The 27041-nt window shown below is 36.9% G+C and overlaps 3 protein-coding genes and 1 long non-coding RNA gene across 4 annotated transcripts; 3 read left to right on the top strand and 1 right to left on the bottom strand.

Moving 5' to 3' along the window:
• Positions 1-3633: 3633 nt before the first annotated feature.
• On the top strand, positions 3634-16426 carry LOC117330743 (sulfotransferase family cytosolic 1B member 1-like). Its single transcript, XM_033889207.1, has 6 exons — positions 3634-3926; positions 10024-10214; positions 10611-10922; positions 13069-13172; positions 14193-14373; positions 14880-16426. The coding sequence occupies exons 2-6, from the start codon at positions 10043-10045 to the stop codon at positions 14990-14992; spliced, it is 882 nt and encodes a 293-aa protein (XP_033745098.1). The 5' UTR covers positions 3634-3926; positions 10024-10042; the 3' UTR covers positions 14993-16426.
• Positions 16427-18900: 2474 nt separating this feature from the next.
• On the top strand, positions 18901-20173 carry LOC117330749. Its single transcript, XR_004533395.1, has 2 exons — positions 18901-19468; positions 19523-20173. It is a non-coding gene; the product is annotated as an uncharacterized LOC117330749 (long non-coding RNA).
• A 32-nt stretch (positions 20174-20205) lies between these two features.
• Positions 20206-22012, top strand: LOC117339519. The gene is made up of 3 exons (XM_033901213.1): positions 20206-20242; positions 20482-20522; positions 20630-22012. Exons 1-3 carry the CDS (start codon positions 20206-20208, stop codon positions 21704-21706), a joined length of 1155 nt encoding a protein of 384 aa, XP_033757104.1. The 3' UTR covers positions 21707-22012.
• A 71-nt stretch (positions 22013-22083) lies between these two features.
• Positions 22084-26509, bottom strand: LOC117330754. Its single transcript, XM_033889229.1, has 2 exons — positions 25905-26509; positions 22084-22996 (listed from the first exon to the last, which is right to left on the bottom strand). The coding sequence occupies exons 1-2, from the start codon at positions 26444-26446 to the stop codon at positions 22582-22584; spliced, it is 957 nt and encodes a 318-aa protein (XP_033745120.1). The 5' UTR covers positions 26447-26509; the 3' UTR covers positions 22084-22581.
• Between the last annotated feature and the right edge of the window lie 532 nt (positions 26510-27041).

Raw genomic sequence — 27041 nt, forward strand, 5'->3', positions numbered from 1 at the left:
TCACATATAGATGTCCATAAGAATACCTAGACTGTACTAGTCAACAAGAGGTTTACGCTGCAAACCTTGAATGAAAACTTTTCTGATATCAATCTGCACTCACGTCTCATTATGTTCAAAACTTAGTTGCACATTCCATTCTTCAATTCCATGGAAACGCAGGGTTAAGTTTATTTGGGAATTACAATAATTCCAAACATTTGCTGATCTTTTGGATAGGTTGCATTCCATGATAATCTTTAATTTTCTTTTCTGTATAAGATCTCTATCTACAAATAAAGAGCCATTCAACATGTTTGATAATGCATGCTATACTGAGCATTCAATTAATTGCACTTACGGCGACTTGCGAGAAGTCTTAACTTCGTATGCACATACCCCATGTGCTATTGAAAGAACGGCATCAGTAGACTATTTGATTATTTCTGCCATTGCCCTTTATATGGCATCGGCAGCGTTTTCCTTAATATATAAAAAATGACATATAGAAATGTCACATTCGTTGGAATGACAAATGGAGGCAAACGGTAGCAACAGGTGTTTGGTGTAATACACTGTATGTCGACAGGGAGAGCGTACGTACATGGGTTTGTGGAAACCTATTTAGGTTGTATGCTGATGGGGAAAGCTTCGGGTGATGTAGGATTGCACTAGAACTCCCCTGCCAGCACGGGATCTGACCCTCACACGTACGATAACAATGTAGCATCAGGCTGATAAGCCGTGACAGTTTTTATTGTTTTAGAAGCTACAATGTTTGTTTGACCTGAACGAAAGTAGGTACCATCAATTAGACTTGCCTTACATTTAATCAATGGATATATTCTAAACTGTGTTTGTCCAAATCACACTCAGACCTCTAACCGTGTACCTTATAACATATAACTTTCAAATTCTTAGGATCTAGAATCTGACAAATCCTCCAGACCACAATCCCAAACCTCAATTTGATTAATATTGAGACAGGAGGCCAGCCGAGTAGTTAATAGGTAGTACATTGTTCTTCTTGGCCGCTGAACGAAGCTTTGGTAATTTTATTCGTATATCGTTTAGTATTTCTATTACTCAAAAACATGGTTAAGTAATAACAATAATTGAGATAGATTTTGAAATAACATAGTAAAAGGTGTTATTTCTCATACGGAGCAATACTAAACTGTATCCATTGCTCCACACACCTTAGTCTGGAGTTCAGCAAACAAACAAATGATACCAATGCCTAATGTGTTCAGCCGTGACAATGTTATATTTTACACGATTAGGATTTCCTTTATATTTAACATAATACGACACATTATCTTGTAATAAAATAAAATCTGATAATGAGGAATATGCGTTCAGTATGACATCGACAGACACCAATAAACATTTCCTATCAATATTATCCGCCTTACATCTTTCTTAGTAAGCTTTTTGTTCACATTTCTTTTTCATTTGATTGATTTGTATTTAAAAACATGTCAGTTAACAAGTTGGTATTACATTTTTGATAAAGAGTAGATATTTGCTGGAAACGCATTTATTATTTTAATCTCTGAAACAAGTCTTAAACCCATTATCAGTTACCTGAAAACTTTCCTTAAAATCCTATCTTCTGCTCCAAACATTTCTTATTTTGTTGAGAAAGTTAGATATATCTAGCCGACAAGGCTAACGATGTACTTAAAACCTTGACAGTTGTCAAGAAAATATCCCCATAACATTTGTGTGTGTTTAGATATGTGATATTGTTTATTTACACTGGGATTACCTACATACCAGCGTTTTACCGCTAAACTGAGGCTTGACCTTCGGGCTGTGGTTTGAACCTGCCGCGACTACTGACCGCAATGACTTACATACACCGCGAATGATGTTAACTACGCGAAGCAATTTGTAAATACACGGAAACTGCATGAGCGGAATGGAATATAACGGAATGAAATGAGAGAAAAAAACGCACTGACATATATATTATGGATTGCCATATTCCAATAAAAATAAGATATTGAGGAAAATCTATGTAATGGACTGCATTAAATATGATTTCTAATTGAATATAAATTAACTGGGTTTTTTGGATGGGGTGGTATTTCGGTCACCTTGGATACGTGTGGCCTCGCGAGGCTGATCGGGCCACTTACACACCTCAATCAAAGGATGTACTTCTACCAACACTGTAGTACAACAACACTCAGACAATACTATTACCGTAACTATAGAGTCTCCGCTTACACGCGGATCTAAAATCTACACTCGCTTAGATAACGCCCCCGTCGTACTAATGTTTTATCCGAACTAGCGAACTATAATAAGATGCACTAAACTTAACTAGAGGTGGCGAGTCTCGTTAGTGTGAGTATATATATAGTACGTAGTTCGTTGCAATTAAGGAAAACTATAACAGACAGGAAGTTCATATTTAATCTCGAAGCCAAAATAAACGTAACTTCAGGTTGTTGACAATTGCGGAGATGTTGACAGATATTACGTTTTCGAACGTGCGATGTCGTTATACATTTATAATACTATTTGACTGATTTTTATGCCATTATTACATTCGGATGAACATCCTTTGATCTTTGATTTCGCACGTAACACATGACCAAGTTTCTAATTAGTACTGCATGTTTTGTGTATCATCTTCATTCGACGACAGTGATGGAGGCAATTTCGTGATCGCATAATTTATAGCCACATTACTCATTACAGAGAATATAATTTCTTTATATCCGATAGAAGTTCTCTATTCCCAGGAAAGGTGTTCTGCTGAACCTAGTATCTTTGAGAACAGGCGAACCAATAGATATAACATAATCAACGAATCACAATAGTACAGCATACTTTTCCTGCGAGCTTTTTCATGTTGACATCATCATTTGCACTGCACAATCATCACATAAAACAGAGAACTACACTTGTGGTATCCAAAGCTGAAATCTGTAAATCTAATTCTACGACCTGTAGTTTTATCACCAAAACACATTCCATTTGTTTGTGGTTGATACATGTTATATTGTCATGCAAAAACGTGAACGAAGACTTGATCAATACAAAATGAAATAGACGCTCCTGGATATGTATTTGGGCATCACCTTTATTACAAAAAATATCTATGGACAAACAATTCAGTCCTTGTGGGAATTAAAGACCTCCCCTTAATGAACTTTAACAACAGATTGTTTCTTTTAACTGTACTTTTGTTAAATGACAGCGAAACAATTAACTGTTTACGACAAAAACAAATCTTTATTATTTTCTAGAATCTGACGAAAGATTGGATTTACATACATACACGTGTTATCGACAGAAATGTTCATCGTTAATTTGTCTAGAATTAAAGTTATAAAAGTTTAAATGAATTTAAGCTTTCTATTATATACCTATCAATATAAGGTCACAGACACGTACATATACAGGTAAAATGCTTAGGTAAACAACATACCTCTATTCATGAATATACCTTATACCTTATACATATGATGATAATTTAAACCTTTTAATGGCAAATAGCTAAAAATATATGCACCGATGGCCATGAACCGCTGATTAAGTGGCCCTGCCTTGCGAGAATCTGATTGGCTAATAAGTACCAGGGGTGGGCACACAACAGCGGCCTCGTCTGTGAATGACATTCAGGCGTGTGATCAGCACGCTAGTGGCGTACGTAGAATTCTCCAATATGATTGAAGGTGGAGGGGTCATTCGGTGCATTATCCGGGAGTTTACCAAGTCATTCTACTATAGGGGTTATGTAGGAAATATTCCTAGGAATATCAATTAGAGGAAGCTCGTGTCGTGTGCACCCTAAAGCAGGTGTAAGAGTAAGTAAGGGCTATAAAACTGATCTGGTGACGACCGCTGACCATTGACAGTGACACCTCTCGACGGCATCCGGACGGACTTATTCACTCTTCACCTCAAACAACATTTACAACGTCTTACAGGTAAGTGCGACGCACAATCATGCAACACTATGACCATATTAACGTTTAACAAAAAAATGAATATCTTTAAAAAAAAAAGAAGGAAAAACATGTTTAATTGTGCATATTGTTTTGTTTAGAATATATGATATGCAGTATTAAGTGATACATTTTTTCTTTTAATTGTATTTAATGTGATACTAAAGTTTTCCAAATTATTCCATGTGTTTTTGGAGGCAAAGTATAACACATGTACATAATTTAAGAGGAAGTTAATTTTATGAATCAGCTATCTTAATTATTATGATAATAATAAAATAATAATAATGATAATGATAATAATTTGGTTTATTCAATTCGGTCAAATTGTTGATGGGGCGCAATGCAGTAAACGGTGTTTACTTCGTAAACAATCATGTGCATATTTTTATATCTTGTCAAATTGACATTTAAATGAATATAAATACAACAATATAAAATGATCAAAAGTATCAGTTGCATATATTTTAACCGTTTAATCTTGACAAAAGTGTAACATTTTGCTGAAGAAAACGTCTGTTGTGTACTAAATCGTAATAACAGTTTAACATAAGCTATTGCGGAAAAATGTAATCGACTAAATAATGTATGAATGAATTGACACATTTGTTTGCTAATTGAGTGTTTATCTATCTATCACACCCCTTTAAGCTATCTCGCTCATTCTAATAATAAGTGTGTCCTTCATTTCAGCCAGACTATATAAATATAATTTTAATCTAAAATGATACCAGTTATATCTACATAGCTGTATTTATCAACAAAGTGCTGTCTGTGTGTTTTTGTATCGACCCAGAACCGGAGGCTGTATGATAACGAACTGAAAAGGCCACTTGTGCAAGCCTTAGTTTCTATACACAACCTGCTACCTATATTACATACGTATATACACATATATATACATACCGAGATATATCCAGTAAATATGCTTGACACGTGACGTTAGAAGCTTTATTGCGCCCCTAGCCCGATATGGGCGCCCTCGTGTACTTAACCAGAGGATGCAGCGGCCAGAGACATTACCATCCGCTGATACGAGATGATACGGCATTAAACTGAATTAAGCTGCCACTTAACTGACATTATGTGTTAATGTATGAGACGAAAAAGAGCGTTCTTGCTATCTGATACCAGAAAATAAACGTAAAAATATCATCTCCTTTAGATTTATAACTATTGCAATCAAATAAATATTCTCTAATTCTATTGCTGGTGTCATTTCAAACTTTTTTCTTCATTTCATGTTATTGACACTTACTGAGATCAAAAGGGTTAATTGTTTGTGATAAGTATTGAGAACCGCTGTAGTGATGACTTATTGCAATGTTCTAGTACTAAATAAAGGTTGGTCGCTGGTTTCATTACTATAAAACTCAATGTACCTTTCCCTCGAACTTTAGTTTGCCAGAAACATTTTATAACAGGTAAGTTAATTTTCCATCCTGCACTAGAATAGAAGTATCTTTTTTGTCGCATTTTAATTAATGTTTTATGTTGCTAGTATCTGAAACTGTAGGATCACCTTGTTTTATCAAGTGTAGAAAGATTCCAATAACCTTTATAAGATCTGTGTATTCCAATAACCTTAATCAGATCTGTACATTTTAAATAACCTATTACTGATCCGTGTATTCAAAATAGTCTATTTCAGATCTGTGTATCCAATACCCTTAATCAGATCTGTGTATTCCAAATAACCTATTTCAGATCTGTGCATTCCAAATAACCTATTTCAGGTCTGTGTATTCAAAATAAATACGAAATGCATGACAGGAATCTTTTCTGATGTCAGTGCATACTTTTCAGAAAACTCATTATGTCACTTTCACGACAATATTTTTTGACGGAAATATTTAATTCTTCATCTGATAACAATCTGTTCTGTACCGTACAGAATTGCACTCTAGGACGTAAACAACATCCATAATAAGGTGTTCTAGACTGATGGAAAACGTTTCACGTAGCATTCAATCAACATGTTAATTAATTGTATGTTGAGAGTCCTGTAAACCGAATTAATTCATTGGATGTATTTTTGCGCAAACTGTCTGTCCTCTATGTATCGTTACACCCTGTTAATATATCGCTCTGTGTAACAACATTTTTTGTATACCAGAGGATGGAATTACTACGTTATACACGTCCGCCTTACGTTGTTATATTGCTACTGCTGGTGTTCATGTAGATAGATTGTAATGGTGACATCCTTTGATGAGGACATTTTGTCCACAAAAAGACGCATGCAGCATGGTTAAAATCCCTGAAGTAGCAATTTACCTTTACGTACAAAGAGTTTAAAAGTGATTTAACCTTCGGACTGATAGTTCAAAAGATCTTAAGCTGCTCTAGTGTCATCCCTATTAATATGAAATTCGTCAATTTATTCTGAACACCTGTCTCCTATTCTCTCGCCTATATAGCACACCTGTGTGAACACGCCCAATAAAACTCAATCATGTATGTTACTTTATTATGTCGGCATAGGTGAGGATAATACCTTCACAACGAAGGACGGGTGCCAAATACTTGCACATATAAACAACACGGGTGGCTAAATTGTGATGATGCACAGTAGGTCGGAAATGCAAAAAACAGCGCGAAGAGAATATCCGGTTATACAGGAGAGAAAGAATTTGGTTTCTTTATTGGTTGAATGTTCCAGTAACGTAGAGTTAAAACCTGTCAAGTTGTATTTCTGAAATCAGATAATGTCCTGGCATGATTTACAGATTCAATCAGACACACCGCCACAAACTGGTGTGATGAAAAAAGAACAGATGCTCGTAATTCCGTAAGTGCACGTTAAGTTCATGTCAGCCTTAGTTTTGGCAACTTCAATTACAACGGGTATAATTAACATGTTTTAATATTTGATGGGTATACGTTATGTATCTATTTTAGAATCATATTAATCAGACATTGAATAATTGAAATCATTTTGTAAAAGATCGGTTGTTCACGTCAGGACGGACCCGTTGGAAGAACTGTTTATATTGAATATTATTTAATACAACATTTCCTTGATATTCATTTTCAATTCGTTTTAGTAATTTTTGATACTTTAAATATTTGACAAAATTCCATGCAGGCAATTCTCGATGTTCTGTTTTTGATATCGGTATAAGTATAGGGTATACGACGTCACAAAATCGCGGAACCTTATTTAATCGATTTCCTTTTTCTACAGACGTTTGCATAATAACGAATATATTTAATATTTAATGTTTTGGCAAACACTCGTATGAATAAAATGTTAACGCAAGTGAACACGTGTGCAATCCAGTGCTATCAAATAGGTCATTGACTAATAATTAATTGTATACATTCAGAATCAGATAAACCGATGATTTAAAAAAAAAAAAAACATTAAAAAAAATCCAGCTAAGTGAATTTAATATGGATATAATTGCTCTCATTCGCAACCGATCCCTGCTCTAAAACCTTATCGTTCTTCAGACTTTCCTTTCAACATGTTTAACTGAAATTGTTAAAAATAACAACCAAGACCTAATGTTGTAAAGATTTTTGTAGCTTCGAAACAATCATAAGTATATTGTTCAGAAAAAAAAGAAAAACTTATCCAATTTTCAGAACTTGTTTTATATTAAAGTTACACTTGTCGTGGTATACTAGTACTGGTTTGACGATAAGATAGGTCCATGCATTAAGACATGTGCTCCATGTCAGCTTCACAGTTATAGCTGAGAGAGGCACGTCCTTGAGCTTAACCAGTTTATGAGTTGTGATGTTTGTGTTGTAAGACTTGGCGAACCTCAGTGTGCCCTATGTATTATAAACATAAATCATTTCAGTGAAGAACAGCGACCTTACACTCGGGTGCAATGCCATTTATTGTCTCTGCCGACCTTAGTTGTTCCACCATACATCTGTACGATGATAATCTCCTTTCAACATTCCTTTTCACTCTGCAGAATGTTTTCATTAGTATTTTTTTATCGTAGTTCTGTATATATACTTTGTAAAGGAGACTTGCCAACGCTTGGTGTTCATTTGTTTCTGTGTTTCTGACCCTCCGTCTGTTTCCTGAACATGAGTGCAGATGATCGTGAATAATCCAAAGAAATGGGTACCATATGGCACCTGTCTACGATCGAGAATGACCTACCGTTTGCCCGGAACATATGGGGTGTGGCACGTGTTTCAGATACTCAGCTTCGTCGGAAACACTTTAGCTGCATACCAAGCTGTGGAAAGGGTATAGACATACATTTTGTGTAATTTGACCAAGGTGGTATATGTCTCTGTCCTTACTGCAATACCTGATGCAGATATTTGTATTGAAGATGTATACCATGCATATTCCATTATGTTTAAATATCTCTGCCGTACAGAGAATCAATGTACCTAATCTATTACATTACATGATCTAACGAGGCGACTACTTTGGGTACAGCACAGCATTTGTTTGGTGAACAGTATATAACTGATCTGCTGTTTCCTGTCTTAAACAAAACTTGAAGACAGTGTTCCGTTATGGCAGAGTTCAGAAGTATTGTCTCCTATGGTCTGGTCTCATCCCCCTTGTAATTCGCAAATCAGGTGTCAGAACATTTTGACTCCATGAGCAATGCCTAGATACCTCCCGTATACATGTATTGACATTTCATTTAAATAACTCTTTGAAGAGGCCGTTGAATGGTCATCACCATCTGCGGACATCGTTTTCACATGATCTGAGAGATACTTAGCCTGTATGTTGTACTGTGTTATTATGGCGGCAGAGAAGTAGATGTATTATATCCCAATGATGACACTGTCTGTGTTATTTTGGCTATTAAAATCGTTTTGTTCATTACATTTTGGAAACAGATTTAATTGGAAATGTTTTTTTGTGTATCTAAGTATATATTGGATGTCGGTACACTGTACTTAATATACCTCGTGCGCGGCCTCTTATTGCACTGAAACTAATTACTTGTTTTTAGTTTTTTTGCTGATTTAACAAATATGTTTTTCTTCATTACAAACATTACGAGTAAACATTATCGATCATTTGTCAGTGGTAGATCAAACGATAAGACAATACTGTGTTTCATATCACGAAACACAAAAATGAATGTCTATCGACTTGTATAGATAACAAGGTGTCAATAACCGTGATGCTGTGCCATTTTTAGGATTCGGCAAAGTTTACCGCTGAAATGCCTTTTTGTTTATGTTATGTATTGATATCACTCTGAATTTGCTATTCAGTAAATACTGGGCCTGGCTTTTAAAGGTATCATTGGCTGTCATGTAAGGTTCATTTTAAATATTTTACAGTTGTTCCATTGGGGAAAATATAGACATTTGATCACGCATAAAATCAGTTGAAAATACCATTGCTGTTCACTTCGTCTAAAATGCATCAGTCTATAAACTGTTATTTCAAGGCATTATCAAACCATTAAAGTAAACAAACGTATTTCATTCTAAGCGAGCTTTAGAAACACTACGAAAGGAAATATCTATTTATAAGTCAACACTGCTAGGTCGATACAGAAAATCAAACCAAGCAAATATTGATGGGACCATATGATAGATTCGTTTATTCAGAACTCATCCATTACTAAGATCAAAAGATTCACGATCACTGTCACGCGTATACATCACGTGAAGATATTTCATCGTGGGACATTAAGCCTTTACAACAAGAATATATTCTGTCAGCAACGTAACACGTTCAATATCGGGAACTGGGTGTCCGTTAGGAGTGTCCACAAAAATATCATAATTGAAAACTCAATTCGAAAGTAAGTGGTACACCATTCCAATACATATTGTAGAGGTTATTTGTTTGATGGTATTTTTTCAAATCTTTTGGAGCAAAACGAATTAATTTTGGTAGAAATTAAATTAATAAACAATTTAAATATCATTTTCCTGTGTATATCGTTCTTCTAGTGTGTAAAGATAATACAAATAGTACTATACAACATGGCGACCGTACTCTAATATATCTCTGTCCCATTCTATCAGGTTACAACATGGCGACCGTACTCTTATATATCTCTGTCCCAATCTATCAGGTTACAACATGGCGACCGTACTCTAATATATCTTTGTCCCATTCTATCAGGTAACAACAACCCGCTAACATGTCAGTGGTCGAGGTATCTGATAGAAGTGGTTGCAAGAGCAAGCTTTGGGACTACGACGGAGGTTATTTACCATTGGCTGTAAATGGCAGCCCCTCTGAACACTTGCCATCTCTAAAGAAGTGGAAGACAAGAAAGGATGATGTGTTTGTGTGCTCTTATCCTAAATCCGGTAAGTATATTCGCTGGCACTCTCTAACAAACTTGTATGTGACTGTAACTTACCACTAACACAAATTCCATAAGTCAATATTCGGTGTGGTCATTGCTATAGTGAAGAACAGTCTATTCCACTACAAGATTCGTGCTCCAACTACATCTTAGAGACACACTTTAATTTGTCTGTCAACATAGTCAAATGCATTTAGTATAAAGTAAAGAGACGATACTATGCCTGTCGACAAACATATAATTTTACATTTTTTTTACTCTGATTCTTTGCGTGTCCCTCACTTTATCATCATAAGCCGCCAAACAGAACTTAATTTCTCAACGTAATGACAGTGTAGCTACGTATTTTAGTAAGTTAACATCTGTATGTCATTCATGTGTACTGGATATATTGTAGGAACAAATTGGGTATGGGAGATCGTCTCCATGCTCCGACAAAACAAAAAAGAAATTACAGAAATGGTGTTTCCCAACATTGAGATTTTCCGGACTCAGGACATCGATGCCATGCCTTCGCCTCGGACATTACAATCACATATGCGGTTCCGGTGTCTTCCTCAACACTTCCTGGAAAACAAAGGGAAAATAATATACGTGATGCGCAATCCCAAAGATATTGCTGTGTCCATGTACAACTTCATGGTGAAACTGAAGGACGTGTACGGCGGAACGTGGGACGATTATCTAGACCTCTTCTACCAAGGAAAATGTAAATATAGTTTTACCAATACCAAAGTGGCTATAGTTTTACCAATACCAGCGTATTATAGTTTTACCAATACTCAAGTAGAAATATATGGCTATAGTTTTGTTTTACCAAGACTTAAATGACTATAGTTTTGCAAATAATTAAGCGACTATAGTTTTTCCAATACTGAAGTACTACTATTTTACAAAAAGTAAAGTGTTCTGGTTTTTTCATAGTATCATAGTTTTACCAATACTGAGATGACTAATCGTTTACTCTGTCAATAACATAAGTAAATATAAGTTTTTGACCTTTACATACGATTGCTGTATTTGCATGTTTTCAGAACCGATAAAACGTAGCACAGACAGAAAAAAACTAGGATTGTATCGTTTTATCTTAACTAAAAATGTACTAAATTGACCATATGGGATATTGCTTTTGGTTTCTATGTAAGTGTTCCTTAGGAGAATCCTGTTTTTGGTTTTCGTGTCTTGTTACTTGAGAGACCCCTGTGTTTGGATTTGATACTTCTGTTTTTGGTTTCGGTGTCTGTATTCACTAAGAGACCCCTGTTTTTGGTTTCGGTGTCTGTGTTCCCTAAGAGACCTCTGTTTTTGGTTTCGGTGACTGTGTTCCCTAAGAGATCCCTGTTTTTGGTTTCGGTGTCTGTGTTCCCTAAGAGATCCCTGTTTTTGGTGTCGGTGTCTGTGTTCCCTAAGAGATCCCTGTTTTGATTTCGGTGTCAATGTTCACTAAAAGACCCCTGTTCTGGTTTCGGTGTCAATGTTTACTAAGAGACCCCTGATTTTGGTTTCGGTGTCAATGTTCACTAAGAGACCCCTGTTCTGGTTTCGGTGTCAAGTTCACTAAGAGACCCCTGTTTTGGTTTCGGTGTCAGTGTTCCCTAAGTGACCCCTGTTTTAGGTTTCGATGTCGATATTCCTTAAGAGACCCCTGCCTTCGGTTTTCGTGTCTATGTTCCCTAAGTGACCCCTGTTTTTGGTTTCGGTGTCAGTGTTCACTAAGAGACCCCTGTTTTTGGTTTTGATGTCTGTGTTCATTAAGAGACCCCTGTTTTTGGTTTCCTTGTTTGTGTTCCCTAAGAGACCCCTGTTTTTGGTTTCGGTGTCAGTGTTCCTTAAGAGACCCCTGTTTTTGGTTTCGTCGTCTGTATTCACTAAGAGACCTCTGTTTTTGGTTTCGTCGTCAGTGTTCCTTAAGAGACTCCTGTTTTTGGTTTTGGTGTCTGTGTTCCCTAAGAGACTCCTGTTTTTGGTTTCGGTGTCTGTGTTCCCTAAGAGATCCCTGTTTTTGGTTTCGTTGTCTGTATTCACTAAGAGATCCCTGTTTTTGGTTTCGGTGTCTGTGTTCACTAAGAGATCCCTGTTTTTGGTTTCGGTGTCTGTATTCACTAAGAGATCCCTGTTTTTGGTTTCGGTGTCAGTGTTCCCTAAGAGATCCCTGTTTTTGGTTTCGGTGTCTGTATTCACTAAGAGATCCCTGTTTTTGGTTTCGGTGTCTGTGTTCCCTAAGAGATCCCTGTTTTTGGTTTCGGTGTCTGTATTCACTAAGAGATCCCTGTTTTTGGTTTCGGTGTCTGTGTTCCTTAAGAGAACATTGTTTTTGGTTTCGATGCCAGTGTTCATAAGGAGACCCCTGTTTTTGGTGTCGATATCAGTGTTCCCTAAGAGACCCCTATTTTTGGTTCGATGCCAGTGTTCATTAAGAGACCCCTATTTTTGGTTTCGGTGTCAGTGTTCCTTAAGAGAACATTGTTTTTGGTTTCGATGCCAGTGTTCATTAACAGACCTCTGTTTTAGGTTTTCGTGTCTATGTTACTTAAGAGATCCCTGTTTTTGGTTACGGTGTCTGTGTTCCTTAAGAGATCCCTGTTTAAGGTTTCGATAGTTTGTTCACTAAGAGACTCCTGTTTTTGGTTACGGTGTCTGTGTTCCCTAAGAGATCCCTGTTGTAGGTTTCGATGTCGATATTCCTAAAGAGACCCCTGTTTAAGGTTATTCACCAAGGGCATTTGTTTACAGTTTAATTTGTCCATAATTTTTCGTTTTTAGTTTTCTCGTTTTATCCATTTTGAGAGTATCTGTTTACATGCCTATTTCATCTTGTTAATGCCAAGTTCTATTTTTATGTATTGCGTTTCCAGTGGGGTATGGTTCTTGGTACGACCACGTGCGTGATTGGGAAGACTTTCGCAGAGAAAACAGTAAATACCCCATACTGTTTGTTAGCTACGAAGATATCCACAAGGTACTCACCGTTCCTACCACAACCACTTGCACTATCAAAACTGCTTTCCCTCCTGTTCGTTAGGCAATGTCATTTGTGTGTGATTGTGTTCAGTCTACGAAAATTTGTTCTGCTGATTTGACTGTCATTATGGCTAAAGTACAGAACGTGAGAATTAGGTCACTGTAGTGAATCTACTCATGCTATGTCCAGTAATGTTAGTATTATAATATGTTAAAGGCATAGGATCTACCGCAACATTACTTCCTCACAAAACTATTGTTTTATTTGATATATATATATAATGTGTGATAAAAACGCAGGAAATATTACGCTAGCATTGCGAGTTTTGTATGTTGAGTATTGTTAGGTAATCACTATCAGTACGAAATCAATGAATTGGCGGAAAACAATCGTCAATATATCCTTGATTACGATTATTACAGTGAAAATAAACAACCAATGTAGGCATTTTTTAAAATTCATTTCTGCGACTTTCTCTGAAAACAAGACATATATTTTTCACGTTAATATGATGGATCCAATGACTTTAAAATTCAGAGAGGTAGTAAACAGAACTACTCATTTGGTAGATGAGCTATGTAATGAAGATGGAAAACGTGCGAAGGACAAAAAACATTTCTGGTGTCCAATTTAACCATCGATTTTTTTTTCTGTGTTCGTTGGAAGGATAGCTTTGTAGATTCATTTTAAAGTATCTACACGTGACGTTTGAAGCGTCAATCCATACACCTTGTGAATTCCCGTCAGTCTCGGAATATATCCATCCGCCAGGAGATAAAGTCCCCGCTGTTAGCTGGTGTGGTGTTAGTATGTAATTAGGTTATATGGGCGATGCCTGTTACACAAGGTAAATTAGTGAAAGTTGGCCTCATTAACAGTTAATCTGTAGTAATATAGATCAACCCACAGCCTACCGAGGGGGAATAATCCTCCCCAGTCCATCAGCACGTCTAGTTAACACCTCAGTGATTATAGTAATGAACACCTGGTGTAACTATCTTATATTTTTGTTGACAGGACTGTAAGAAAGAAATAACGCGCATCGCCAAATTTTTGGAAATCCCCACCAATTCAGAAACAGTGTCTGCGATAGCATCACAAGTACAGTTTCAGAACTTTAAGACGAAGAAGTTAGAAAAATGTGGTCACATCTATAGATCTATCAGCAGGGATGGTACTGACGTCTTCTTTCGCAAAGGTAAGATTACTCCATGGTTCACAATACGTAATACATGTGTCCACAGATGATACGAAACAGAATTATCTCTCTATCGACGACAAAAACAGTATATGTCCTCACAGACGACATAAAACACGGGATTTCATTATAAGACCAAACCAAATGTCGACAGTCGACGCATTTGATGAATGCCACCCCCCCCCCCCCCCCAAAAAAAAAAAAAAAAAATATATATATAAATGTTTCCGCAGCTGACACAAAGACATCAAAACATGAAACATTTCACGCATATGACACAAAGAACGAAATATCCCCGCATACTATAAAAAGCAAAGATATTTCCGCATACTACGTATACACAAATCATGAAATGTTCCCGTATACTACAGAAAGCATAAACTGTTCCCTATACGACACGAAATAGCCCCGCATACTACAACAAATAGCATAAAATGTTTTCGCATACAACACAAAGCACGAAATACTGTCGGGTGTGTAATCCTGGTCTGTTTTTGTCGTTACAGGTGTAGTGGGAGACTGGAGGAACCATTTCACGGTATCACAGAGCGATGACTTCGACAAAGTACTCGAAAAGAAAATGAAAGGATCCAAATTAAAATTCAAATATTCAGTCTAGACACGGAAATGCTGAGCTTTAGTTCCAAAAGAAATGCAAGCGAACCCTTCTAGTACGGAATTGTAAATACTGGTACGTTCTCTGTATTGTTGGTCCGAAGACCAAACAGACCATTGTTTACCAAGAAGGTCCCAGATTATTTCAGCGGCCTGGAGGGCCAATAACACATGTTCATCGTGTATTGATATTACGCATAACATTATTATCTTTTTTAGGACGAATATTTCATTTTGTTTCACCACAATGATATTCGTTTTTTAAGGTTGTGTTATCTAGGACATTGCCATACGGAAATGACGTATAAGACAAGGGTTACTCAGCACGAGCAAGTCCGCTATCGCTGACGTCATAGTAAGAATCGAATACAATCGTGACGTCGCGTCTAGAATGGGGACCGAACTAAATCTTCAAAAATGGCATACGGGTATCCGTATTGAGAAACAAACAAAACGTAAATAGGCAGACATACGGGTATCCGTATTGGAATACAAACAAAACGTAAATAGGCAGACTTACGGGTATCCGTATTGGAATACAAACAAAACGTAAATAGGCAGACATACGGGTATCCGTATTGAAAAACAAACAAAACGTAAATAGGCAGACATACGGGTATCCGTATTGGAATACAAACAAAACGTAAATAGGCAGACTTACGGGTATCCGTATTGGAATACAAACAAAACGTAAATAGGCAGACATACGGGTATCCGCGATGCTTATTAACAAGGGACATAATCCATATGACATACGGGTAGCCGCTACGTCATTGTCGCGCATGCGTCAACTATGACTTTTAAGTGCCCGCTAAATATGTAACCGCTCAAAATAATGTGTTCTGTCCTTTTGTAGACAATGTTACTTAACAATAGGCGCTAGATAATCCGCGTAATAATGTTTACACTGGGGCTTGTCATTATTTTAAGGTGCATCGTGAAAAATATTGGAAAAGAGACGAATGAAAAAGGAGAATGAATGAGTGAGCGATATTTCTTCAATGAAGAGAGATTAACATTATATGCTTATTTCTTTTCCCTTCCACGATTGTTTGGGACTCATATATTTTATTTATGCTAAATCTTGGATTGGCGACGACGGCGAGAAGAACCACGATGGCAATTTAAACGATTCGGCTCATCTCAAATGTCAAGTGCGACTACTGCAATGCAGCACGATTTTCGTGCTTTCTCTTGTATTTTCATGTTAATTGACACAATATCGCCGAGTTCATTAATTAGTGGTGTGATGAATTCAATGCGCAGGGACGTTTTCATAAATGGCAGGGGAGATAACTCCTGCACAAACTGGCGATATATCTCTGTACATACGTATTATTGGTCATATTACTCTGTTTGTACTATAAGTTTGTAGTATGTTATTGTTATAACTCGTTGTATGTATATTAAAGATGGAATATTAAAACAGAACTACACATTCATGTGTTCGCGTTTTTATTGTTTCGGTTTGGAAATAAAACAGACTTGTAGTTATAACATCTCTATTGAGGTCTTGCTTTATTCAACAAACGAATTAAGATATTTATGAAGCATTTTAGAGATATCATTTGCCATGACATCTCATCTTAAGTCGTTTTTCGCTTTTAAATCTGAACTGAAAATTATTTCTTTACACTTTGACAGTCAGCTCTGTAATTAAGAATACATTCGACGGGAGAGTGTTCTATACATCGAGAGTTCCCAATGTTAACGAATATTTTCTAACATTTAATCTCGAAAGTTTTTTTATAGACCTTGAGGCCATGCTGAGGAACCATGCCTGGTTTTAAATACATCTGGCACTTCACAATCATACTTCTCCGATATCGTTAGACCTCTATTATATCACCACGTGATCTCCTATATGCTAGTGTTGGTATATTCAGTTTTTGTAATCTTGCGGAATATGTTAAGACCTTTAGCCTAGGTACTTGTTTTAAAGTGCGTGGCTGGGTTTAGAATGACGCTCTAAACTTGTTCATGCTAGCACATTTACCTCAGAATATCAGGATAAATATTATGTATAGTGATGGAGTAAAACCATTTAAAATTCTGCTAAAGACGGTTTTTTACAATACTATATTATTATCAAATTAAACGCTTGATTTTTTTTTTCATTCTTTATAATAACTGGAACATTTTGCTTCTGAACGTTTGACAACATTTAACTTATCTTGTGTGGCAAGGGAAGTAACTCTAGCAAAATGTATTTATGACATTAACTGACAATTTTGCAGAACTTATTTTTACCCAAAAGTTTAATTTGTAAATTTTTTCGTTGCTGATTGTGCTTAGTTTAAACTTTATTTTATTGTTATAAATTACAAAAGTACATACATTATATAAATGGTGCAAGGGTTTAAAAAGGGATGATGCTGGGGAAAGTCCCTTATTTCAGAAACAAACGCTGATAACGTACAATGTATACGACGATAAAGTCATTACGGCTGTACATGTGGGAAGTAGTAATTATACAAACAATAATTTAGTATAGTATTTCCAGAAATACCCATACAATAACTGTTTTATTATACCCACATTTAAATTATTCTATTTTGATCACGACTAGTAATAAAAGCAAAGTCTGTTCCAATGATCGAATTTTAAACTTAAAAAAAAATAACCAAAAAACAACATTACTTTGCATTTACATTGTGTTAGCGTTGTAGCTGTCTTTCAGAAACAATCCTTTCTAACGCTTCTTTATCCAGATTATATAATCTTGTAGATGAAGCCATTTTTCGAAATGTTCCTGTAGCATTCACTCGAACGATGGTAGTAAACGCTTGGGTTTTCGAAAGAGTTTTCGGACTTTGTCATAAAAAACAAGGGATGGCGGTAGAGACGATCCGAAGGGATATGACAAATGCATTGTCCAATCAGAATGAACAAAGCAAAATAATCCGCGAAAATATGAATGCGCTCATTCCGGGTCATAAATAGCACTTTCGACTATTACCTGGTAAATAGCATTTTTGGAGGATGTGTTTCAAATAGCATTTATATTGTCTACCTTTTATATAGTGTAAAGTAAGGAAAGGTATAATAAATAATATTATCATATCGCTTGTTAAGATAATCTCGTTTTGTATCTTTATAAGTCGGTACTTTTGTCTATGTCATTACTATCTAAAGTGCTGTCCCGGTCGATTTGAGAAAGTTTATTCTGTATTCGTCACAGCTACCAAGGTCATAAAGCCAAATGTTACTCTGGAAACATAATAAAAGAGTGTCAACATATTGAGACTATAAACACGGGGTAGTGGTATCTATAATAGGCTGTATTTTGAGAAATATTTGAGAAATAATAAAGATATACACATAGTACTGGAAAGAAATGTTCTTCACGTTCACTTCGTAGGGTACATGCTTGATTCGGGTATAAAAATCATGTTTTTTTGTTTTTTTTAAAATGAAGTTTGTCATATGTTTAATAGTAAATATAGTGCAAACAACACAATTGATATAAATAGAATATTCAATAATAAATATAGTACAAACAACACAATTGATATAAATAGAATATCTACAAGTACAGATCATGCCATGTATATATAATTACAGTATGATAGGGTTATAAAAATACCTATCTGGACACAGGAAAGATTGGGACTGGGTACAAAATGAAGACATCAATATGTTCAACAACGCTGTAAACCGTAACGTTAATGTATGATGCAGTGTGTTATTTGTGCTGGAGGACCGCGGTGGTCGAGTGGTTAATGTATGATGCAGTGTGTTATTTGTGCTGGAGGACCGCGGTGGTCGAGTGGTTAATGTATGATGCAGTGTGTTATTTGTGCTGGAGGACCGCGGTGGTCGAGTGGTTAATGTATGATGCAGTGTGTTATTTGTGCTGGAGGACCGCGGTGGTCGAGTGGTTAATGTATGATGCAGTGTGTTATTTGTGCTGGAGGACCGCGGTGGTCGAGTGGTTAATGTATGATGCAGTGTGTTATTTGTGCTGGAGGACCGCGGTGGTCGAGTGGTTAATGTGTGATGCAGTGTGTTATTTGTGCTGGAGGACCGCGGTGGTCGAGTGGTTAATGTATGATGCAGTGTGTTATTTGTGCTGGAGGACCGCGGTGGTCGAGTGGTTAATGTATGATGCAGTGTGTTATTTGTGCTGGAGGACCGCGGTGGTCGAGTGGTTAATGTGTGATGCAGTGTGTTATTTGTGCTGGAGGACCGCGGTGGTCGAGTGGTTAAGGTGTGATGCAGTGTGTTATTTGTGCTGGAGGACCGCGGTGGTCGAGTGGTTAAGGTGTGATGCAGTGTGTTATTTGTGCTGGAGGACCGCGGTGGTCGAGTGGTTAATGTATGATGCAGTGTGTTATTTGTGCTGGAGGACCGCGGTGGTCGAGTGGTTAATGTGTGATGCAGTGTGTTATTTGTGCTGGGGGACCGCGGTGGTCGAGTGGTTAAGGTGTGATGCAGTGTGTTATTTGTGCTGGAGGACCGCGGTGGTCGAGTGGTTAATGTATGATGCAGTGTGTTATTTGTGCTGGGGGACCGCGGTGGTCGAGTGGTTAAGGTGTGCTGACACTTTATTACTAGCCCTCCACCTCTGGTTCGCGAGTTTGAAAACCTTTTCGAGCCGGTGGTTTTTCCGGGTACTCCGGCTTTCCTCCACCTCCAAAACCAGGCACGTCCTTAAATGACCATGGCTGTTAAAATGACGTTAAACAAGATAAGGCAGATAAAGGGGAGGTAATAATGTAAGGCAGGTAGTATTACAGGCAGGTATGGAAGTAAGATGATGGGTATTAATTCCATCGTGTAACTGAGGATTGACAAGTTGATGGATGAGAGTTTCATAAATAAACTACTAATAGATAGAATAGGGTGCAAGATAAACAATAAAACTCAGGTAAAATTCATATAAAACTACATGTATTAGAGTTATTTTACACATATCTACACAACAATTTCAAATCTAATGTAACTATACAAAGTTAAAATATGCAAATACATTCATGATCTTAAAATATATTTTAAAAAATGATATATAAAAAAAGCTTAACATTAACACGAAAACTAAACAATATACAGACATATTACTGATAAGGAATGTTGGTGTATCGCGATCATTTATGGATAACTGTGTGTTAAATACGAACATATATTTGCTTACATACTTATACATTCAGAATTTTTTTTGAAAGTCCCATACTCAGTTGATATAAAAAAAAAAACCCAAGTGACAGCGTCCATTACATGGAACTAAGCTATCGTGCCCGCTTTTTCATCATCTGTAATGCACATTTAGAGCCTTTAGTAGAGCCTTTCAACATTACACTTATTTACGTGTAGTAGAGGTTTACACCATTACACTGATACTACATGTAGTAGAGGTTTACACCTTTACACTGATACTACATGTAGTAGAGGTTTACATCATTACACTGATACTACATGTAGTTGAGGTTTTCACCATTACACTGATATTACATGTAGTAGAGGTTAACAACATTACACTGATATTACATGTAGTAGAGGTTAACAACATTACACTGATACTACATGTAGTAGAGGTTAACAACATTACACTGATACTACATGTAGTAGAGGTTAACAACATTACACTGATACTACATGTAGTAGAGGTTAACAACATTACACTTATTTACGTGTAGTAGAGGTTTACACCTTTACACTGATACTACATGTAGTAGAGGTTTACACCTTTACACTGATACTACATGTATTAGAGGTTTACACCATTACACTGATATTACATGTAGTAGAGGTTTACACCTTTACACTGATATTACATGTAGTAGAGGTTTACACCTTTACACTGATACTACATGTAGTAGAGGTTTACACCATTACACTGATACTACATGTAGTAGAGGTTTACACCTTTACACTGATATTACATGTAGTAGAAGTTTACAACTTTACACTGATACTACATGTAGTAGAGGTTAACACCTTTACACTGATACTACATGTAGTAGAGGTTTACAACATTACACTGATACTACATGTAGTAGAGGTTAACAACATTACACTGATACTACATGTAGTAGAGGTTTACACCATTACACTGATACTACATGTAGTAGAGGTTTACACCATTACACTGATACTACATGTAGTAGAGGTTTACAACATTACACTGATACTACATGTAGTAGAGGTTTACACCTTTACACTGATACTACATGTAGTAGAGGTTTACACCATTACACTGATACTACATGTAGTAGAGGTTTACACCATTACACTGATACTACATGTAGTAGAGGTTTACACCATTACACTGATACTACATGTAGTAGAGGTTTACACCTTTACACTGATACTACATGTAGTAGAGGTTAACAACATTACACTGATACTACATGTAGTAGAGGTTTACACCATTACACTGATACTACATGTAGTAGAGGTTTACACCATTACACTAATACTACATGTATTAGAGGTTTACACCTTTACACTGATACTACATGTAGTAGAGGTTTACACCTTTACACTGATACTACATGTAGTAGAGGTTTACACCTTTACACTAATACTACATGTAGTAGAGGTTTACACCATTACACTGATACTACATGTAGTAGAGGTTTACACCTTTACACTGATACTACATGTAGTAGAGGTTTACACCTTTACTCTGATACTACATGTAGTAGAGGTTTACACCATTACACTAATACAACGTGCAGTAGAGTCTTACAGCATTTCATTGATAATACATATATAAGAGGCAGGACTTGTATTGTATCAGTTATTTAAATCTGTATTAATAATTTCGCTTAAAATTTCTTTGTAATGATCAAGTTTGTTTTATTCCTTTTCTGTAAAATCCTTCATATAAAATAAGTATGTTAAAAATCCCTCCAAGTATTTTCATTTGTATGAAATATCATTTCAATAGATATTAATTTGTTCGTGGTCAGGGGGAACAACTCCAACTTACTACTGTTAGTAATAAATTGACTCCATAGAGGATATTGAATGGTTTCCCGTTTAATATAACATATATTTCATGAGTTTGACAGAATATCGATATTTTCACGAGTGCAAAGCACAAATGAAAATATCTAAATATTCTGTCAAACGACTGAAATATATGTTTTATTAAACGGGAAACCATTCAATTTTCTTTTTATTGCATTTTATAAAGTTAAAGACAAAATTAAAAACATCGAAACATTAATAGTGTCGAAAAGTGCAGGAATCAGTAACATAATTAATGACGTCATCTCTTTGCGAGTTACTTCACGTCAACTTGACGGCGCCATTTTGAAAGGACTGATCAACGCAATTTAAGCGTGTTCTGCTGTTATCGGAGAATCTGTGTAAGGACAGCTGACGCCAAGTGAGTATCTTGTCAAAAACTAGTCGGAATAATTCACAAAAACAGCAAAATAGCCAATTTATCTATCTTCGCTTCAATTAGAAAAATCGGCAAGTTTCAATGAGGTGAATACAAAGGTTCGCTTTGATAGGTCAAAAACGAAAAACTTATATTTTCACTGCAAAACTTATATTTTCACTTCAAAAACTATAATTTGTATTGGTTTGATAAATTTCTATATTTCACCGGCAAAAATGCAATAAATAGGTTTTATCACATCATTCTACTGTTACTGTTTCACCCATTTGCAAAATGTCCAACACGGTTAGCCAGGGTCGGTCAGACCTCATTTTCTCCAAGAACTCATCCTCGTCGTCCTTCACAATGGCCTTGATCGTCTGCCCCATGTTGTACTGCCTAGCTTGCTTGGACGACCATAGGCGTCGATTTCCGTCCAACGCCCAGTTTTCGTCGAAAGCACGGTACACGAGAATAGGATTTGTGTGTTGGTAGGAAGAACCAAAAGGGGGAGCTCTGATAGTTTCCTTGGTGTAACGAACATCTTCTGGGTCCAGCAATTTGATCTGCGGGTCTCGGGGAGAAGAACTTCTCGAGTAAAGAGACGAATCCGGGGAAGGGGAGTGAAATGAACTAGGCCTGCCAAGCTTTAGCCTAGAATTTTCTGCAACATGTCTGTAACATATACGATATCAAATAGGATAGTTATATGTATGGTTTGATCGAATTAAATGTCACCTACACGTTTTTGGAGGTGACTGCGTCCATACATATGATCAAGTCCAATATTAGCAAAAGTGTATAGGTCAAGGTCAATGTAACCAAGCCTGTACAGGTCATAGTCAATATAACCAAGTATGGGTACGCCAAGGTCAATGCTAACAGGTTTGTATAGGTCAAGGTTAATGTAAATGGGTTTATCCTGCAACTGCCAACACATTGTCGGAATACATCCACCATATATAGTTTTGCTGTATACGTTAGTGACGGAAACAGCTGTATTTTGGAGTCTTAGCACGTGCGTCAATTCGATTAGCCTACTTCCAAGTAAAACAACATTTAAAAGGCGAACATATTTGGATTATTATTGATACCATTTCACTTCAAAATGATTATTTTTGAAGACCGTTGCAGGATAAATAGAATACATAGTCAGTGTCTTAAAATATAGGCTGTATTTTTGACCCGGGACAGAAAGACAAAAGTGGCTCGCCACTTTTTTCTTTCTTTACTCTCGCCAAAATACAGCTTATATTGTAAGACACTGACCATGTATTCTCTATATATACATGTCAAGGTTTATGTCAACAGGTGTGTACTGGCCAAGGTCAATGCTAACAGGTGTAATCAGGTCAAGATCATTCATACATACATATACATACATGAGAAACAAGTCCAATCAATAATATTAACATTATTATATAATACGGAACCACTTCAATTGAAAATATAACTTGATCAACCCTTACTATTTTAAGCATAGGAAAGAAAAGTTTTTTTTATAAGTAAATGAACTTTCATATGATCCAACTACATTTTAAATCGCATGGCCTATCGAATGGTTTTCTGGCAGGAATCAATGACGATGTCTTCTAAATATCACAGAAAGAACTCGGGGATTTCCCTCATTATGTCGACTTCAATTAACGTAACGAAAATGTCGTTGATCAAAACCGCGTAAGATAAAAATGTTTATATTTATATTCACGTTAATAATTTAATTAATTAGGTTAGTTAAGTACGTAGGATGTCTGGTGTAGGACCAGACTTTTTTTTTTGCAGAGCTCGAGCGCACGACTATATATATATGAATACGTTGTATTCTCCGACACCGTTTTGTGTCGCTAAGATTTTGGTGAGATAAAATAAAATCGGGCGTGAAAAAACACCTTCCTTACATTTTTAGATACGTGATATATTTATTTACCACAAAACAATAATTTGGTCCAATATCGATGGTTCATTCCGTCCGGATAGACCCCCGCGTTGCTCTGGTCAAATTTCATTTCACACTTGATTTGACGCTATATTGTAAACAATGTAGGTCGCGGTCAGCAGAATCATCCTATCATGGCACGATGGAGCGAAAATGAGAAAAAATCGTCGATACATAAACAAGGGGACCATGGCTTTCAACGGTCATCTGACAATTGAACTGTTATTTGTAGAGGATCCATGTGATATGTGCCCCTCTGTCCCAAGGGGACACACCTGCCTCATTTATATAAAGTATGATTTCCCTCCACCAATGATGTTTCACACCTAATTTGTAGAAATCCACTCAAAGGTTTAGGAAGAAGTAGAGTTTGAAAGCAAAATTACAGCAAAGTTCTCCATTTGGAGTCCCACAACCCGGGCCCCATGGGTCACATCACCCTTATTTATATAATATATGATTGGCCTCCCCCAAATCATGTTTTCAAACCAAATTTTGCATCCACCTAATAAGGGCTAAGAAGGGGCAGGGGTTTTAAAGCAAAACTTCAGCAAAGTTTCACATTTTGGGCCCAGCCCCTCTGTCCCTATGGGTCGGACCAGCCGCATTTATATAAACTATGATTTTCCCTCCCCCAATGATTCTTCCTCCCCCAATGATTTTTCACACCAAATTTGGTAGCAATCCGCTTGGGGTTAAGGAGAGATAGCGTTTTGTAAGTAAAAGTTGAACGGCGGATATAGCACGATGGCTATAGGTCATCGTGACCCTTTCGGTCAGATGACCTAAGCATGTATTGTTGCATTGAATATGACAGGTTTTGGGAAATAGCATGCTTAGTTTTCTTACGATATAAGATATTTGGCCTTTTCGGTCATTGCGTTTCGGTTTGGGTGGTTGTACTATTACTTACAAAATGGCGGGTCAACAGTGTGAAATTTTGACCAGCGTAACGTGAGGGTCTATCCGGACGGAATAGAACATCGACATGGGACTAAATGGATGTTTTCGGGGTAAATAGATATCACATTTATCCATATATGTAAGGTAGGTATTATGTTATGCCCCGATTTTATTTCATCTGCACCAAAATATTAGCGACACCAAACGGTGTCGGAAAATTCAACGTTTTCATATAGTAGTGCGCTCTGGCCTTACCAAAGTATGGTACTGATAAAGCCTGATATACAATGATGTGCCATTTCGTTATTTCGCCCCGCTAATCATCGTCTTTTCGCAGCGACAGACATGAAAGTAACGCGAAATAACGAAGTTTTAAGGTCGATGTCAAGCGACCCGAAATGTTTCGCCCCTCTGCTTATCGTATTTAAAGACGATCTTCGTTCTTTCGCCCCGCAGGGCGACATTGCGAATATCATCGTCATTTCGCAGTGAGATAGCGATGTTAATCGTTTTTTCGCCCCGCGGGGCGACAGAGTGAAAATCATCGTTTTTTTCGCACCGAGATAACGATGATTGTATTCTTTTCGACCCGCGAAAAAAATAACTTTCGTTATTTCCGTTAATTTTTTTCGCTATTTGCGAAAAGACGATGCTTAGCGGGGCGAAGTAACGAAATGACACATATCAGCCACCAAACACCAGATATGGTGTCAGGTTCCGAGGAAGGAAACTCGGTGAACGTACGTTTGTGTTGTTAGAAATATCCCAGTATTGTTCCTTCCAATAGATCCCACGTCTCGAGGGTACATCAAACTTGACACAGAAGAGGATGCAGTACCTCTTTGAGGCTGATATAAAGGGCTGGATCTGTTAGTACCGTACCCTGTAGATGACATATACGTTGTCGAAGCTCGACCACTAGAGCCAGGTCGATAAGTCCTCCAGTACGATCCTCCTGCATCACGACGTACTACTACTGACCTCCCAGAGTTCTTTGTTGTGAGTTTACTATCAGGAATATGATATCCCGTTCGGACAGGGATCGTTGTACATCCCCCCAGCTCCTCAAGCTTTCGGAACACCCACAGTCTCCGGTTATCGGTCGTATACCAGGCTCCATTCCTTTGCACGACAGTTATGGTCGGTATATCTGAAATTTTACAAAGTCCTCTCAACAAGGCATCTAGTGTTTCACCGATTCTTCTATTGGCATGTGTCGACCTTTTGTCGAAAACATTATTGATAGAATCCTGAGAAAAACGTATGTCATTTGGACGTAGATTCATGTTTACTTCCAGCAAGGATATATCTAAACAGGATCAACGTACTAGGCCATGAATTGCTGTCTAGTATCCTTCCAGGAATTTCAGTTTTACTTTCACTTTCGGTATAACGTCGTCATTGTGGATATGTTAACATTTTTATTATTAGTGCATGCAGATGGGAGCAGTTTATAGTCACGTTCGTTTTTAGGTATCCTTTTAGGTAAATTTTTTTATGACGTCATCTGCAGATTTTTTTTCTTGAGTATTCATGATCAATTATCCATATGCACTACTAAAACATTGTGCCCATGAGTCAAGTCTATATATATATATATATATATATATCTTATTTGATCACATGGGCATACAGTCACGCATTGTAAGAGGTTCTAAATTTAGATACAATGTAGCGGTGCCCCGGAATAGTATTATTTCCCCGTAATCGATCGACGTATCGTCGTTATATAGAGTTTCTCAAAATTGACTGAAGGTTGTTTACGTTTATCTTTTGTGTGACCTTTTTACCAGATTTACATATTTTATCAGTACTGAAGAGAAATCACACTGTTACGAGTTTGTGTTGGAGAGGGGCATGGCGACATTCGATACGTAAAAT

This window comes from Pecten maximus, chromosome 1 (genome assembly GCF_902652985.1).
Source record: "Pecten maximus chromosome 1, xPecMax1.1, whole genome shotgun sequence".
In the NCBI taxonomy this organism is placed as follows: domain Eukaryota; kingdom Metazoa; phylum Mollusca; class Bivalvia; order Pectinida; family Pectinidae; genus Pecten; species Pecten maximus.